General features: G+C 37.6%; 1 protein-coding gene across 3 annotated transcripts in view; it reads left to right on the top strand.

Annotated features, from left to right (window-relative positions):
* The first annotated feature begins 1,696 nt into the window (after window positions 1-1,696).
* The window catches only part of LOC121376830 (nicotinamide N-methyltransferase-like), a 70,140-nt gene continuing 52,579 nt past the window's right edge, over window positions 1,697-19,257 (top strand). For 2 of the 3 annotated variants that reach the window (XM_041504611.1, XM_041504610.1), the window contains exons 1-2: window positions 1,697-1,835; window positions 10,652-10,810. In XM_041504611.1, coding sequence (XP_041360545.1) covers window positions 1,721-1,835; window positions 10,652-10,810 — 274 coding nt within the window. In that variant the 5' untranslated portion in view covers window positions 1,697-1,720. Of the gene's footprint in view, window positions 1,836-7,292; window positions 7,386-10,651; window positions 10,811-19,257 lie in introns of those variants that run through there. The other variant, XM_041504612.1, reaches the window with a different exon arrangement.

The raw sequence follows: 19,257 nt of genomic DNA, 5'->3' as shown, positions 1-19,257 counted from the left end.
AGGCCGGAAAACTACTTCATAATGATTCAAACGCTGAATGGCAGTTATTAAAAAAAAAAAAAAACTTAAAAAATATCTCTTAAATTATGAGAACGAAGGAAGGAAGGAAGGAAATGTTTTAGTTAACGACGCACTCGACACATTTTATTTACGGTTATATGGCGTCGGACATATGGTTAAGAACCACACATGTATTGAGGGAGGAAAGTTACCCGCTGTCGCCACTTCATGGGCTACTCTTTTCGATTAGCAGCAATATATCTTTTATATGCACCGTCCCATAGACAGGATAGCACATACCACGACCTTCGGTGTACCAGTTGTGGTGTACTGGCTGAAGCGAGAAATAGCCCAATGAGCCCACTGACGATGGTCGAGCCTAAATCCACCGCGCATCAATCGAACGCTTTACCAATTGGCTACGTCCCGGCCCTTTGTGAAAACGAATACGATCTTTAATTTTGGATAGATTCTTGATGAAAACAAGGGTGAAAACAATGGTCAATACTGAAGAGTATATGCCGGGTAAATCCATATTTAATGAGGTCAGAGGATACACCCAAGATAATATCATACTTTCAAGAACTAATCACTTGCCAGTGAAATTTTTATTTAATTCAGTTTCAGAGAAAGTGACAGCGCCATAGAAAACGAAACTAGAAGTAAAATCAAGGACGTACTTTACGTCGATTTTATGGCAGATTCGTGGCCAGAGTTCTTGTCCCAGCAAACATATGACGTCATAATTACGTGCTGACGATGGAGTCTACCACTCTATCTTAGAAAGAACTTCAAAACGGATCAGTGCGTTTTGGTCCGGATAGGATATGGGTCGTAACACACCAAATATGGGTACCAAAACGTGTCAACCCGTTTTGGTTTCAATTCACAATATGTATGTGGATTGAACAGCACGCTTGCGGGTCAGTATGGTTCTCTATTCTGAGGTGTCAACGGTATATTGGCGAATACGGTTCACGTGGATTCAAGTCATGTGACATTTCATTTGCAAAATTGCGTCGTTGTGTAAAGTGTTTTTATATAATAATGCCATAAGGAAACGACACATCGAGCGCATACTGTATACAATAAACTGAATTAAATTAATCTCGCGAACATTTCGTGAACAGTGTTACTAATATGCATTCGCGTAGCGGGGTGGGAGGGGTGTGTGTGAGATGCAGGCCATGGTCCTCCTCTTGCAATGTCGATGGCCCCTCAATATAGGCCTAACATCCCAGTGGCGGGGGAGGGGGCCACACACAAACTCATATATATGCCCCCCCCCCCCCCCCCACACACACACACTTCCTACGCCAATGCATCCTGGCTACACCAGTGTCTACGCACCCCCAGCTCCGACTTCAATGATAAACAAACAATCAAACAAACAATAATTTTAGATAGGCCTACTTACCTCTAACATTGCAACAGAACATCACAGTAGTCAGCTGTCGTCGTTAGATCCAGCAGTATTAGATCCATGCACAGATAGTTTATACATGTATACACCTTTAACATAAATATGATTATAAATGTCAAAAACGATTCTGTTCGCACATTTCTGAAGTTAAACTATATCCCAGAAGAATGTACGTAGTATCGCTTTGACATCAATAAACATATTGACGTCACGCCACAGCATTGTTGACGTCATGCCAAAGTATTGTTGACGTCATGCCAAAACATTGTTTACTAAAAATGTCAAAATACCATTAAAATGTGCACCCCAGAACAACTGACCCCTCCGTACGGCGTGATTGATAACCGCTCTGGACCAATCATGTTTCGCGGTTCAAAGACCACGTGGCCCAACTTTGCTTGGACGCCATTAGGTTAGACAACATAATTGTTTCGATGTGTAACGTTTTTGTATAATTAGCATTAAAATTAGTTAAAATAATTGTCTCCTCCAACTGAATCATAATCATAGTAAACATATACTTCTGCTGACATGTGTTAACAGCGATGACAGCTATGCGGAGCCTACGACTGACGTAAAATCGGTGTTTTCCTGCGAAACACGTCACATGGTTACGTGGTATTGAAAGTGAAGTTTTGCCGAAATCCATCAAAATTCAACTGATATATAAATTCTACGAAGGTAAGAGTTTAAAAATCACTTTCCCTCTAATGTAATGGAATTAATGACTCATTTAATCAGTCTTCGATGTGTATATTGTCGTTAAGAATCCGTCGTTAAACTGCACACAGTCCGCCGACTTCCGATCGTTCCAGCATTCAGTTCATTCCGGCTTAAATTAGGTTTAGGGTTAGTGATAGTATTAAAGGGACACGCCCTAGTTGTTAACCATTACGCCGTTGTTTTTCGCTATTAAACCCATTTTTTTTCACAAATAAAATTGCACTTTACTTACCGTTTATTATTTAGAATATACATTTCCATTCACCTGAAGTGTTTTTTGGTAATCTTGGTAATCCTGGTGTTTGTAATACCACAAAATGCATTTTTTGTATTTCTTAAAAAGCCACGTGCCTCTGAGAAAAAACCATTGAGCAGACAAGGTCTAATCTATTTTTAGAGGGGATATTCCCATTTCAATGTCACAGACGTTGGTATACCACGTGACCATTATCATTTTGGTTCGGTTTGTTTTTTCGTGCACGGTTCGCGCAATCAACATCCGATTTGTTGTCGTTTGCTTGTTGTTCATTTGTGAGGTTTTTCTTCACAGTTCGTGAACATTTTCATTAACAATAAAGTTCAGACAAGTAAGTATATCAATACAAAACGTTACAAACCCTTAAAATCATGCCATGGGGGTGGGGGACACAAGCTATATTGTTACCTTTATTTAAATAGAGTAGGGGAAAAAAATCTTACATTTTCGTCCTGGGGACGGGAAGTGCCTCTCCACCCCTGACGACTACTACTACTACTACTACTACTACTACTACTACTACTACTACTACTACTACTACTACTACTACTACTGCTGCTACTACTACCACCACCACCACCACTACCACTACCACTACCACCCACCCACCCACCCACCATCACCAATAATAAACGGTGCATCTAATTGCTAATAACAATAGGTTAGGCACTAGTACCCGGTTCCGAATAGCAAATTGCGGTTTATACAAAATATATAAAATTTATTATTTCAAACACTGTAGTATAGTCAACATGGTCAGTGTCGTCTTATTCCGATTCAAGTATCATGATTGCTGCAGCAGCCACTTCCTAAACAGAAGCACCCATGTTCGTAAAGTAACTTCCTGTTCCAAACTCATTCCTTTCGCTGTCCAGGACAGAACAGTTGGAACATGTCCAGGAGAGGTGAAAGGAACGCACACCCCAAGTCTGTGCGCACTCTGTGAAATTTGTCGTGACGTAGGCATTTTTGCGCTTCGAGCGACAGCTACCGGTGACATCAGAATACTAACTTTCAAAATTATTTCAAGCAATTGGGACATGGGGATTCTCATGGTATTTATCGATATAAAACCTGCTTTTTCACTCCATTTTATAAAAACGTGATCTAAGTGTGTTACAGATTTGTAGATTAACCAAAATTATAATTTATTTTCGCTGGATGGAACTAGGGCGTGCGGCTTTAACAAGCATGCTGGAATGTTTGGAAGTCTTTGTTGTCTTTTTTTTTGCATGTGTGCAGGCGTGTGTGTGAGTGTATGTGTTTTGTGTGTGTGTGTGGGGGGGGGGGGGGAGGGAGTAGCCTATATGGTTGTGAGCTTTAGGGGCATAAGTAAGTATTGTGTGGAAAGTTATAAATTAGGCAAATTTTATGTAGGGACCCTGAAATTTTTTGAAGCAAAAAAAGAAAGAGAAAAAAAAGAGAAGATTTTTAATCTTTGCAATCAGAACACATCTGCCGGTTACGGTTTCTCTGTTTGATTCGATTTAAGCCAGTGCATCACAACTAGTATATCCAAGGCTGTGGTATGTGCTATTCTGACTGTTGGGTGGCGTATATAAAAGATACCTGGCTACTAATAGGAAAATGTGGCAGGTTTCCACTCGAAACTATACATGTCAAAAGTACAAAATGTTTGCAATCCAATAGCTGATGATTAATAATTGAGTGTGCTCTAGTGGTGTCTTTAAACAAAACAAACTTTAACATCCATTAGTCCCCCTCCACCCCACCCCCAATTAAAACAACACAATTTTACCATAATATATATTAAAACAATTCTTCACCTAACGTGTTCAAGTGTTTGTGATCTTTGACCAGCCCTTTGATATTCTTAGAATTTTCCACTTAATGGTTTCTGCCAGAGGGTACTGAGGGTAAAATTATGTACCCTAAAATCTTGGAAGTTAATGGATATATTTGTTTAATGTTTAGATAAATGATAGTAAAAGAATTGTTGTTTTCTAATGGTCATGTGCTTGAACTGTAATGTCCTAACCCTTTTGGAGGCAGTAGCTTTGTTTTTTATCATTATTTTATACCCAACATTTTAGCAAAGCATAGGCATTTTTTTTCTTCCACATGTCATCTTATATGTAGCTTTGTGCAACTTTCTAATAGAAATCAAATATCATTGTCAGAGTTAAATATATTGGTTACTACTTTTCTTAATGTACTGCTATACTTTTAATATTTTATAATTTGTTTAGTCACACTGATTTTCTTTCCTCTTTAAAAAAAAATGTTTTCCTGAAATTAATACAACGATATGTAATTAAGTTACAGACTAATATACTTCTTCAATGGATGTGAAATACGTTAACATGTTTGTTTTTATATATTTCAGTAACTGAACCAATGGATGTGGAGTCATTGATTAGATGTTGAAAATGAGATTCTCAAGACAACCTATTAAACAAATTACATTGCATCTTGATATTGAGAAGAGAAAAGACAGAAATAGTAGAACAGTTTCAACTGGCATGTAAAAGAAAAACTGGGGCAGGGGCTGAAATTGCTGCTGAAAATTAAACACTTTCAACAATTTCATTTAATACGATATTCATTGTTTTTTGTGTTTGACATATTGCTGCTAAAGGGTAATTCAGACTTGCAAGACTTGGGATTCAGTTTGACACCACCCATCAAATGGTAATCTTTAATTGCTCAGTTAACTGTACACGTTTAGAGGATTTGGAGATGGATGCCAGAGAAAGATACATTTTTGAATGAATACATTTACCGGTACTAGACTGCATGGCGATTAATATGTAAAGACCCTCTCTTTGAGAAAAAAAGAAAATGTTAGGAAGTATTCTCATAATAAATATTAAACAAATTGTGCGAACAGTAATCTGTGGTTTAGTTTCATGTTAATTTTTTTTTTTTTTTTTTTTTACTTACATTTTTTAAAATTACATTTTCATTTTGTATAATTGTTCTGTAGGCACGGGTTGTCTTATGATATTTAGTACTATTACTTATCTACCTATGCCGCTAGAACAGATAAATCTTTGTGAATACATTCTGTGCTGACAGTAGGATAACTAATGGTGTGTGTGTGTGTGTGTGTGTGTGTGTGTGTGTGTGTGTGTGTGTGTGTGAGATTGGATTGTTGGGGCTAGAAGCTTCAAGTTTGTACGGTAGCTTTGTTTTTCATCATTATTTTATACCCAAAATTTTAGCAAAGCATAGACATTTTTTTTCTTCCACATGTCATCTTATATGTAGCTTTGTGCAACTTTCTAATAGAAATGCATGTACAAACTGAGCACCACATAAAAAAGTATGAATAATGTCGCTACGTACTGTTTCAGTCCTACTTTTGACGTACGTTTTCCTACTTTGAGTACACATAACCTGAGGTCCAAAGATGTGGTCTCCACTAACCCACCCTCTGGCTATGCCAGTTGTGATTTGTTTGTTTGTTGGTGTTTTTTGTTTTGTTGTTTTAATTTTGTGTATGGCTTTGGTTTTATAAATAGGGGAAGTGCCGTATATCGGTTGGTTCAAGCAGTGCAGCTATGTAAGAATACACACCCATAAACTTCGCAATCCCACAATCTAAACCTGCTATAGTTTTGTAACCTTTCGTGCATAAAATTATGGTACACTGATAGCATTCCCCCACGCCTTGTATTTTAATGTTACTGATCACGCACCCCCCCCCCCCCTCCCCCACTTAAAAAAAACCCCAAAATATTTAACGCAACCCGACCAAAAATAAAGACGTCACGGTTTTAAACAAGTCGAGGGTCATCGCCGCGCCTTCTATTCTCGTTCCTCAGCATATCGGGATTTCATTAATATAAAAGTCGAACAACAACAACAAAAATTAAGATGAAAAAGAAGAAGAAAAAACAAAAAACAAACACGACATTTTAATTTATCAGTCCTTACAAGAAAAGTTAGGATAGGATGTTTTAAATGTTCTTTTGGTTGCATTCGACGTTCGTGACTACCGGGTTCTTTTGCTTCTATTTACTGAAGTAAAAATGGTTTCGTCGATTTAAATCACGTTGTCATCGTAAATGTTCCCAGTAGTGAAACACTTGAATGTCTCCTTTTGTAGGTTTCTAATTAAACAACGATATTTCTAAGTACATTAAGGCGAAAACTTAATCGGCAGATCGGTTGATTTGGCTATGGACATATGCAAATCGGCAGCCATTGTTGAAAGTTTGTCTAACTTTGCATCACGTGTGATGGGGGGCGTGGTTAACTCGTCATACACAGGGGTCAATTCTCTTGCATTGCAAACCCGTCAGAACCGGTGAAGTTGGCGGGGGTGGGGGGAGGGTGCACTCCAGATAAAAAAATATACGTCCCCCCACTAAAAATGTGGCTACCTCCACTAGAGACTGTTTGCCCTACCCCAGATGTCGCCCCTACGGGCCTTGATCCGCACCTGACAGGGAATAAAGGTAGCACAGGACTTTATTTATACAAGAACAATTAATGAGCTGTCCGTCAATTGACGACACCACTGGAGCACATTGATTAATTAATCATTGGCTATTAGATGTCAAACATTTGGTAATTCTGACTCGTAGTCATGAGAGGAAACCCGCTACATGTTTTCCAATACAACATGGGTTCCTGTGCTTCGATTTACTGAAGTAAAAATGGTTTCGTCGATTTAAATCATGTTGTCATTGTAAATGTACCCTGTAGTGAAACACATGAATGTCTCCTCTTGTCGGCTTTTTAATTAAACAACGATATTTCTAAATACATTAAGGCAAAAACTTAATCGGCAGATCGGTTGATTTTGCTATCGACCTATGCGAATCGGCAGCCATTATTGAAAGTTTGTCTAACCTTGCATCACGTGTGACGGGGGGGGGGGGGGGGGGGCGTGGTTAACTCGTCATACGGAGGGGTCAATTTCTTGACTTGTTGAACTGTAACCACTAAACTCCAGTCTACGGTAGTATATCATTATATGTCATCGTCGTCTTGAAACAAACAACATGCAGAAAGGTTAGTCCCTATTTATATATGTATATTATTGAGTGTGGGGCCCCTGCGCGTGCTGTAACCTCACCGTGGAGCAGGGGTGTAACATTCTCTTTGAGAATGCAGCACCATTGAAATTTTAAGTAAAAGTCAGTATCTATCTGTGATATTTGCATTTTTGCAGTTCTTTACACTGTTTTTATTTAAATCTTGAATTTTTATATTGATGTTGATCATCACTTTATTTGTTTGCATTATCATGGTTTGACACCCAATAGCCGATGTATTTTTCGTGCTGGGGTGTCGTTAAACATTCATTCATTCATTTCATTGAGAGTGGGATATATTTTGATAACAGGTGCTATGTCAGTAGATATCTGGCGGTTACAGTTTAAGTAACTGAAGTTAATGACTTGAGAAGTGAGCGGACTTATAAAAGCCTGCTGTAAATCCTCTAATATAGGCCTACTTCCTTATTCCGGAGAGGGCCTGTAAATAAACACAAGAAGGATTGTTTATTTAAAGGGGAAATCTCGCAGATGCATATTATTAAAACTATTTATTCAGTTTTTTCTTGTGAAATGTAAAGATTATATCATAAATTAGAAGAAGAAGAAGTTTGTTTTGTTTAATGACACCACTAGAGCTCATTGATTTATTAATCATCGGCTGTTGGATTGACGTCAAACATATGGTCATTTTATCAGTCATAGAGAGGAAACCCGCTACATTTTTTTCCATTAGTAGTAAGGGATCTTTTATATGCACCATCCCACAAACAGGATAGCATATACTACGGCGTTTGATATACCAGTCACGGTGCTGGGACGAGAAATAGCCCAAATGGACCCACCGACGGGGATAGATCCTAGACCGACCGCGCATCAGGCGTGCTCTTTACCACTGGGCTACGTCCCGCCCCTTATTGAATTAGATGCCAATGGGTCGGCTGGTGGGTTGAATACTATGACACAAGCGCCTCAAGCGAGCGTTCTACCAATTGACCTAAAACTCTCCCCGCTTTATGCCACAAATACGAGTAATCGCATAGCTAAATGTGGCATTTGTAAATATGAGATTGTACCTTTAAAGGGACATTCCTGAGTTTGCTGCAATGTTTAAGATGTTATCGACTAACGAAGACTTTTTAACGATTGTAATTACATTATTTAAATTATTTTTTTGCATAACATATTAGTGGCTGTATATTAAACGTGCTTCTGATCGTTCTAATATTTGTACTAGGTTAAATTTCATTTTATTTCCTAAAATATTTTTTTTTCGTACGTACGAAATTATTTGAAGACAAAATCCAGTTTGGGCTTCTTACAAATATTAAAGGGACACACCCTAGTTACGGCTATTTGTTAACCATTACGGCGTTGTTTTTCGCTATTAAACCCCATTTTTCACAAATAAAATTGCACTTTACTTACATTTTATTATTTAGAATACACATTTCCATTCACCTGAAGTGCTTTTTGGTAATCCTGATGTTTGTAAAACCACGAAATGCATTTTTTGCATTTTTTCACAAGACGTTCTGTCGAGAAAAAACCGTTAAGCAAGCGAGGTCCAATCTATTTTTAGAGGGGATATTTCCATTTCAATGTCACAGACATTGGTATATCACGTGACCGTTATAATTTTGGTTCGGTTTGTTTTCTCGTGCACGGTTCGCGCAATCAACATCCGATTTGTTGTTGTTCATTTGTGAGATTTTTCTTCACAGTTCGTGAACATTTTCAGTAACAATAAAGTTCAGACAAGTAAGTGTCTCAATACAAAACGTTACAAACCCTTAAAACCAATAATTTTGCTAAGTCTTACGATATCTGGAGAGGGGATACAACCAGGACAGAACAGTTGGAACATGTCCAGGAGAGGTGAAACGAACGCACCCCAAGTCTGTGAAATTTGTCGTGACGTAGGCATTGTTGTGCTTCGAGCGACATCTACCGGTGACATCAGAATACTAACTTTCAAAATTATTTCAAGCAATTGGGACATGGGGATTCCCATGATATTTATCGATATAAAACCTGCTTTTTCACTCCATTTAATAAAAACGTGATCTAAATGTGTTACAGGTTTGTAGATTAACCAAATTATAATTTATTTTCGCTGGATGGAACTAGGGTGTGCGGCTTTAAGACGACCAGAAACACATTGAATATACAAACACGAATATTCTAAACAAAAAAATATATTTAATATGTAAGTTTAATCGTAGAAATATTTTATTAGTCTGAAACATCTTACAATGCAGCAAACTCAGGAATAGCCCTTTAATACCTGGCCTATCACGAATACAGACAGGAAACGAATGTTATATTCATTGACACGACAGCACACCACCCAAATCAGCAGGGACTGGGTGTCCACTATAACACATTGTTAGAAACGATTTAACATTTGATCTACATTATTAGAGAAGAAACCCGATGCAGGCATATTAAAAGTCTCCCAGCCAAAATACACCACGGGATATTATATAGACGTCTTGTCTGCAAACAGGACATCACGTACCACTGACGTTTGATATTCACGTGAAGAAAAAAACATATTTATCACTGTTGTAACTGTTAACAACATAATATATTCAAAATTAAGGATTAAAAAGTATTCTTTTTTAAAACTAACTAACTAACTAAATAAATAAATAAATAAATAATAATAGTAATAAAGAAGTAGTAGTAGTAATAATAATAATAAGTAGTAGTAGTAGTAGTAGTAGTAGTAGTAGTAGTAGTAGTAATAAGTAGTAGTAGTAGTAGTAGTAATAAGTAGTAGTAGTAGTAGTAGTAGTAGTAATAAGTAGTAGTAGTAGTAGTAGTAGTAGTAGTAGTAGTAGTAGTAATAAGTAGTAATAGTAGTAGTAGTAATAAGTAGTAGTAGTAGTAGTAGTAATAAGTAGTAGTAGTAGTAATAAGTAGTAGTAGTAGTAGTAGTAATAAGTAGTAGTAGTAGTAGTAGTAATAAGTAGTAGTAGTAGTAGTAGTAGTAGTAATAAGTAGTAGTAGTAGTAGTAGTAAGTAGTAGTAGTAGTAGTAGTAGTAGTAGTAATAATAATAATAATAATAAGTAGTAGCAGTAGTAGTAGCAGTAGCAGTAGCAGTAGCAGTAGCAGCAGCAGCAGCAGCAGCAGCAGCAGCAGCAGCAGTAGCAGCAGCAGCAGCAGTAGTAGTAGTAGCAGTAGCAGTAGTAGTAGTAGTAGTAACATTTTAATACTAATAATAACAAAAACAGAGATGAATAGTATTATGTGTAGTATTTTATTTTGTAACCAGAAGGTACAGACAAAAAGCTATATAAGGGTGAAGACTACAACACAGAATTTGATCCGAAAGTGTTCCTGTCAACATACTTCAGTGACGTCACGGGACATGCTGACAAAGGCGACCACATGGAGTTTATGATGGATTCTCTTCATGGAATATTTTCTGACGGTAACAGTGTGCTTATTGTTATGTGTACCTCTTTAGTTTTTACAGAGTAAACTTGGTTTAGTTTAACGAAACCACCACTTATCCAATGTAGACATACAAAGGTTACATAGATATTGTAGTGTATTGTGTTGTATTGTATTGTGTTGTGTTGTGTTGTGTTGTGTTGTGTTGTATTGCATTGTATTGCATTATATTGCATTATTAGGCGGGACGCAACCCAGTGCTAAAGCTCTCGATTGATGCGCGGTCGGTTCAGGATCGATCCCCGTTGATGGCCCCATTGGGCTATTTCTCGTTCCAACCAGTGTTCCATAACTGCTGTAAGAAAGGCTGTGGTATGTACTATCTTGTCTGTGGGATGGTGCATATAAAAGATCCCTTGCTGCTAATCGAAAAGAGTAGCCGATGAAGTGGTACTATCGGGTTTCCTCTCTGTATGTCTGTATGGTCTTTAACCATATGTCTGACGCCACATAACCGTAAATAAATAGAGGATATTTCATGTTTTTCGTCAAATATGATTTATATCTCATCGAGTGAAGCTTGCAATCATATCTCACGAGTCGCGCTTACGAGATGATATATAAATCATATTTGACAAAAGACATGAACTTTTCTATTTACTATATAACTTTTGACAATTTACCTTTATTTTTAAAATGCCACCAGCAAAATAGTTCCGGCTTTCTTACAGTGAAGATAACACTTTCTACAGTGACGATAACACATTTCAGAGTGAAATAGTGAACTTTTCACTCTAAAATGTGTTATTGTCACTGAGTGCCTTGGCAGTGTAGTGGTTAAGCCACCGGACGTACGTCTGGTAGGCACTGGGTTCGCCTCCCGGTTCAGGCTCACACCCAGAACAAGTTTAATGACTCGGTGGGTAAGGCCAATACACCGACTTTTGCAGTGCCGTATTAACCCATGGCAGGGCCCTTAGGCTTCGAGCTTCTTTGGGCCCCTCGACATCCCCCAACATTTAACACTAAAAGAAAGAAAAAAAGTTGCATGGGCCCCTGCTTTTGGTGGGCCCCTAGGCTTCAGCCTAGTCAGCCTTAGGGACAATGCGGCACTAGACTTTTGTGTATATCTCACATGTATCCCTTGTGTAAGCCACGTAGAGATATATTTTATATATACCAGGCATTTTTGCTGTATCTATATGACGTAGATGAGATATGCTTTATATATACCAAGTGTTTTTTGTGTTTTTTAATCTATATGACGTAGATGAGATATATTATGAGCCGTCACATGGGAAAACCTACAACTTAGCAAACAAAAAGAAAGTTTGTCTTATTTTTTGGTAAATAACAGGTAATAACCTTACAAAAGTAAATCTCAGGTATTTGGGCTCTATCTTAATTATATCTTGTAAAAATACAGCATTAAAGGCGCTCTGTCACGGATGGTTGACCTAATTAATGACTTAACAAAATATTATCTGAAAATATATACATTTGATTTGTCGTTAAAAGTACTTTATCTACATCTACATAATTACCATAACTCACTTATTACTGATATTTTGTAAAACTAATTGAATTATGTCAATGGTCCATAATGCGGAGAAACATAACGGCTATTTGAAGAGCAGAAGTGTGACGTATTATTTTGAGTCACGTGACGGGCATCCCTCGAATAACCGCAGTGTGAGTGCGAATAATTTTTATATGCTCATATACCACTAGAGTTTCGAGCATGTCCGTCCCGGGGCCTGTCTCTGGATAGCCAGGGGCTTGTCCCGGAACAGAAAAACAATTAAGGGGACAATTTTGAAATTTACATCCAAAAATTAAATAGTGGGCCTTTAAAATTTTGATGCGCATCTCTAATTAATATAATTAATAAAGAAAATTCTACTCATTAAATTTGGTCGCTAGATTAGATCGGTGGTCAAAAAGAAATTAGATAAGATCGGTGGCCTGACTCTGGATGGAGGGGGGTAGATTTGAAAACGGGCAAAATTTTGAAAATAGCAATTAGTAACAAAGTTAATAGAATAATAAAAAAAAAAGTTACAAGCCAAAAATAAAAAGAATTGACTGCTCGGTCGAATATTTATATAATTTGGAGCATTTTAGAAGGACAGTCCAAAAATAAATAAGAGAAAGATGAGAGAATCGAACTATTTAATAATATTAAAAAAGTAATTTCGACATGAACGTTTGAACGAAGGTCTAAAAGTTTAAAGTCCGATCTCCATGTTCACGTGAGTGACCTCGTTAAGGCGTATAGGGACGAGATGGGTTGCATCTCGTCAAGAAAACCCCTAGATTGACAGTGAATAGACGTTGAAGGTGTAGTGCTGTGTTGAAATACAGATCTTGAGAAGCCGGATCCGTCTGAACGAGAGAGAGAATCAGACTAGGGTATAGTCCAGTCGTCATGCGTTAGTATAATGGTGCGGACGGGCCCGACTCCGGAGGATACGAGATGGTATCACAATAAAACAAAGTAAAGTCTAGAAAAGAGTAGTAGGGACCGACCCCGCTTCCTATTTCTTCTTAGAGTGGGGCAGTCACTCTTCCAGAGCTGCTGGGACAGGCTCGGACATGTAGAGACTAAACGCGAACAACCGTGGCGTTCTGCAGAATGGCCGTCATACCAGTCACGAAAAAAACAAGTCAACATAGTCAGACGGGAAAATGACGTGGAGGCAAGGAATCTCGCTAAAAAAGAATACAACCTGGTGGTGCAGACTGTGGAAACGAGAAGAGTTCCAGTGTTCAGTCAGTTCCAATGGCCGCATACATCCCAATAGAAAATTTCACTTCGCTGACAAAAACAAGCGAAGTGAAGGATCCCCAAGTCAAGCCGCGAAAGCACGTGCAGTGTGCACACGCGAAACAAACACGTCTTACCGCGTCGAGCTCCAGACTGGGAACCGCAGTGTCAAAACGATTTACCAAGTTCGTGAAACGAGAACACGTTACCGTCCTCTGCGACGTAGGATAAATAGAAAAAAAACACTCCCCAAAAACCAATGAAAATAAGTTATTAAAAATTAATATAAACATGTACTGAATGATAATAAGCTGATACATCAATTTATTTTAGTAACAGAAGCATGTTAAACGTCGACAATCCCGACTGGTTAGGCCTTTGCATCTATAGGGAAAAGTATCGTTAGTCGTACGCAAAAAACTCTAAATATATATGTGTATATATATGAATCTATGAATAACGTAATATTGCCTCTACATTACTAACAAAAAATTAATAATAAATAAATAAATAAATAAAAATAAAAATTATCAGCTGCTAAGGTAGATTATCTGAAAGAGAAACTAACTTCGGACAGTACACAAACTGACAACAGGACTTGAACTTAATAATTTTTCTCTGATTGCAATTTTGAGGCTCCTTACGTAAATTTAAAAAAAGTTAATTTTACCGCATATAAATAGGACTAAAAGGTTATTTTGCTGTATTTAGTCATATTTCAAAAGGGTAAAATTGCAATGGGCAATAAAACTCAAAATACATATTTTTATACCAGTAACGCTAAAACCACTCCCAGGTCCCCCTCTAAATTTATGCAATGTTTCTACCGCACCCACCCACCCCACCGCGACGTGATTTTACCAAACATTATAATACATGTAATAATAATAATAATAATAATAACAACAACAACAATTATTACAACAACAATAGCGTATTATTATTATTATTATTAATTATTATTATTATTATTATTATTATTATTAGTCGACTACTACCTGTTTGGGGTGGATGGGGCGGTGTTTTATCTGTGTGTGGGGAGTGTCTATAAAAATGCACGATTAACGTGCATGTACACACCCACTAACTGAAGGCTGAACTTGTCCCTGCATGTAGAACTGGATTCAACTGGATTAAGTAATAATTAAGCCAACCTTTGAACAGCAAAACGTTCGACAGTAGGCCCCTATACTGTTTTGTTTTGTTGTATTGTTGTTTGTTTGTTTGTTTTGTTTTGTTTTTGTTTTGTTTGGGGTTTTTTTTTACGCTTTTCAATAAAAGCCGCACGCCCTAGTTCCATCCAGCGAAAATAAATTATAATTTGGTTAATCTACAAACCTGTAACACACTTAGATCACGTTTTTATCAAATGGAGTGAAAAAGCAGGTTTTATATCGATAAATACCATGGGAATCCCCATGTCCCAATTGCTTGAAATAATTTTGAAAGTTAGTATTCTGATGTCACCGGTAGATGTCGCTCGAAGCACAACAATGCCTACGTCACGACAAATTTCACAGAGTGCGCACAGACTTGAGGTGCGTTCCTTTCACCTCTCCTGGACATGTTCCAACTGTTCTGTCCTGGTTGTATCCCCTCTCCAGATATCGTAAGACTTAGCAAAATTATTGGTTTTAAGGGTTTGTAACGTTTTGTATTGAGACACTTACTTGTCTGAACTTTATTATTACTAAAAATGTTCACGAACTGTGAAGAAAAATCTCACAAATGAACAACAAGCAAACGACAACAAATCGGATGTTGATTGCGCGAACCGTGCACGAGAAAACAAACCGAACCAAAATGATAACGGTCACGTGGTATACCAACGTCTGTGACGTTTACACAGGAAGATTCCCTCTAAAAATAGATTGGACCTCGCTTGCTTAACGGTTTTTTCTCGAGAGCGCGCAGCTTTTTAAGAAATACAAAAAATGCATTTCGTGGTTTTACAAACATCAGGATTACCAGGATTACCAAAAAGCACTTCAGGTGAATGGACATGTGTATTCTAAATAATAAAATGTAAGTAAAGTGCAATTTTATTTGTGAAAAAATGGGTTTAATAGCGAAAAACAACGCCGTAATGGTTAACAACTAGCCGTAACTAGGGCGTGTCCCTTTAAACCGAATGACCACTTTGCAAATAAGTCAAAATAATTTGCAAACGTTTAACGAAAAATGACTGGCTGGTCGTATGTCACATTTGTGACGCTGGAAAACATGTTATCCGTTTTCGAACCAAACACTATAGCGTTGTAACCGTCTAGACTCTCTCCCCTGCTAAATTCGTTGCACACGCGCCTGATACTACTACTACTACTACTACTACTACTACTACTACTACTACTACTAATAATAATAATAATAATAATACTACTACTACTACTACTAATAATAATAAATGGTGAGTTCATGTTCCGACTGTTTATTATTTTATTTCATCGTATTCGTAGTTATTTTCGTCATGAAATAATATATTTAAAAAAATTATTTTATTATATAGCCGCCCCTCATTTGCGAAGTCTCGGCAGTCGTTTATATAAAATTCTAAACTATATTATACGGTTGTCATATATACAGCCTCAACACTACGAGTCTGTTTTGCCGTATTTTTATGACTTTTCGCAAGAAGACTTCCAAATTTTAAAAATGAAGCGTATCATGGAATTCCCTCGATCGTAGTTTAATTAAAATGTTTTGGATCATACAATAACTAGGTTTGGTATTCCAAATAAATGTAATTTCCATTTATAATCCATATTTAGAGAAATAAGGACCACTAAATCCGTGGTTGAGCGCCTTTAATGACGTCACGATTTCAAAATCAAAGTAGACTGCGTCAAATGAAATTTCAACGTTATTACCTTCTATTCTAGGTTACTTCCCGCCCAATTTCAATGAAATCAATTGATTTGGAATCGGCACTTTGTTCATTTTATTTTTACCCAGTATTTTAAGTTATATATTCCGATTTTTTATTTTTATTTTTATTTTATTTTAAAGCGATATATTCCGATTTAATTTTTTTAAATTAATCTACAGATCCCATACATGAATGTAGACTAATACTAATTAGTGAGAGATATGAAATTTAGCGAACTACAACATTTCGCACCAATGTTTTTCAATTTTCTGTTACATATTGCACCCCACCCCACTTTATTTAGATTCCTGTATCCACTATGGAGTAATTTCATATTTTGTTGGTGTCGTACTGTCGAACGATATCGTCTCATTCTTCGGTTGGTAGTGGGCATGTTGTAACCTGGTACTTGGGGCGGACAAAGGGTCGAATGGTTTTATATTTAGTTTTGTTTCTGTTGTGACAAGTGTTCTCGCTGCTCTATTTAAGCGGGGCGGCCGGCCCGCTATTGCATTTTGCCGATCCGCTTTCGTGTTTTGCCGCCCCCTTTATTTTTCTCCATCCATCTTTATTTTCCCGCATCCAACTATATTTTACAGAACCCATCTCCGCTATTTCATATTGGACACTTTTATCACAATGAAAAAAAAATCGATCAGTCGGCACATTCGACATCAAAGAAAACAAGCCGTAATTTAACACTATTTTAACAGCCTCGGTCAATCACTTTTTGTGTTCACTAACTTTCGTCTGCTATTTTGTTCTCAATTGCAGATGTAGTTGGTTGTAACTGATGATTTTTAATTAGTCATTTGATTATTCGGCAATTCTTTACAAAATATTAGAAACTTTTCATTTTGGGAGTATCACCACTTATGAAAATAACGGAAGTGGTAGTGTTCATCATTAAAAGTATTTTTCTTGGATGCAAAATCATATATACACCGCCTTTACAAAAACGAAACTACTTTTTATCACCTGGCGATATCAGTACGATCGATTCATTCGATGAAGAAATAAAAAGAACGCAGACATGATATCCCAATTTAGGGGATCACCTTTATTTATTTTTTTAGATATCTTGAAATCTTTATTAAAATGATATTAAACAAGGGGTATGTCTTTTCGCAAAGTCGACCAATACCCAACGATAGGCCTACACGTAGCCCATGTACTCAGGCTAGCCTATACAGTAACCATGTTTCCCACCTTGTTTTCCTTTTTCTCTTCTGGTTTCTTTTTTACTGGGGTGGAGGGGGGGGGGGGGGGGCTTCCGCCCTCCTTTAATTTTTACTCAGCGAGAATATTATGTAGGCCTACATTTCCTTCTGCTCTTTTTCCATTTCCTTCAATTTCAAAATATGGTCATAAATTTGATTTTCAGACAAAGACAATCCACTGCATCCTTTCTGTAACTTCCCCTGCGCGTGCTGTAACCTCACCGTGGTGCAGGGGTGTAACATTCTCTTTGAGAATGGCCCCTGCGCGTGTTGTAACCTCACCGTGGTGCAGGGGTGTAACATTCTCTTTGGGAATGGCAAATACAACACAAATCCCCTTGTTTTCTTCGAGATACAATTGAAATTTTGAGTAAAAGTCAGTATCTATCTGTGATATTTGATTCTAGGACATCACCCCCCCCCCCCCCCCCCCCCGGACATTCCCCTACCCCCCCCCCCCCCCCCCCCGACATCCCCCCCCCCCTCCACCCGGACATCACCCTCCACGGATATTCATGTTCAGTGTCATTCTGCTCACTGGTGTTATCATCAGATAAGTGTTTGATTCTATGTTCAGTATTATTGTCAACATATACTGGACTGTATTTATCATATTCATCCAATACAGTTAAAGTTAAAGTTAGAGAACATTGATTTATTAATCATCGGCTATTGGATGTCAAACAGTTGGTAATATTGACCTATAGTCTTACAGAGAAAACCCGCTACATTTTCTATTAGTAGCAACGGATGTTTTATATGCACCATCCCACAGACAGGATAGTACAAACCACGGCCTTTGATATGCCAGTCGTTGTGCACTGGATGGGACGAGAAATAGTCCAATGGCTCCACCGACGGGGATCGATCCCAGACCTACCGCGCATCAGGCGGGCGCTTTACCACTGGACTACGTCCCGCTCGTCATCTAACACAGATACTGTTTCTTCCGTTTCCACTGTTCTTAGTCTTGGTCTTCTATTTTGAATTCCAAAATGTGCCTCAAACAGTATAGGCCTACTTCAGGCTCTTGTATAATTAAAATATACATCTGTAAAGAAAGAAAATCAACTCCTTCTGTACAAATGATGTGAAGTGAGTAAAGTGAACAGATATTATAATAATTTAATAATTATAACACACACGCACGCACGCACATACACACAGCAATAATAATAATAATAATAATAAAATTGGTTGAGGGAGAAACAACCTTTCGAGAATTGATCTGTTATACCTCCGCATGTTAATCTCTAGGCCAGCTTATGCAGTGACATCATGACGTATAATAAAGGTATATAAATGAAACGTTTCTGTTACCGTACCGCAATGTGTGCGCGGACGAGAGTAGAAATAGTAGTGCTGATTGTAGTCCACAGAACAGGTAGACCTAACCGAGTGGTGACCCATGCAACCCGATACGATCCTAATTTGATGTTTGGTCTAACTTATGAATATTGTATTTAACCTCTGGAAAGGTTGTTGAACTTTATGTTATGTATAAACATGTACGTTATAAAAACGTGTGACACTTGCATTCCACATCGATATATTGGACTTCTTCCTGTGCTTGTAAATATGTATCAAAGTACTGATGGTATCGCTAACGATCTCGACCGATGTTCTCAGGT

Source organism: Gigantopelta aegis, chromosome 7 (genome assembly GCF_016097555.1).
Source record: "Gigantopelta aegis isolate Gae_Host chromosome 7, Gae_host_genome, whole genome shotgun sequence".
In the NCBI taxonomy this organism is placed as follows: Eukaryota; Metazoa; Mollusca; class Gastropoda; order Neomphalida; family Peltospiridae; genus Gigantopelta; species Gigantopelta aegis.
The sequence above is the reverse complement of the archived record's forward strand: the minus strand, read 5'-3'. Positions and strand labels throughout refer to the sequence as shown.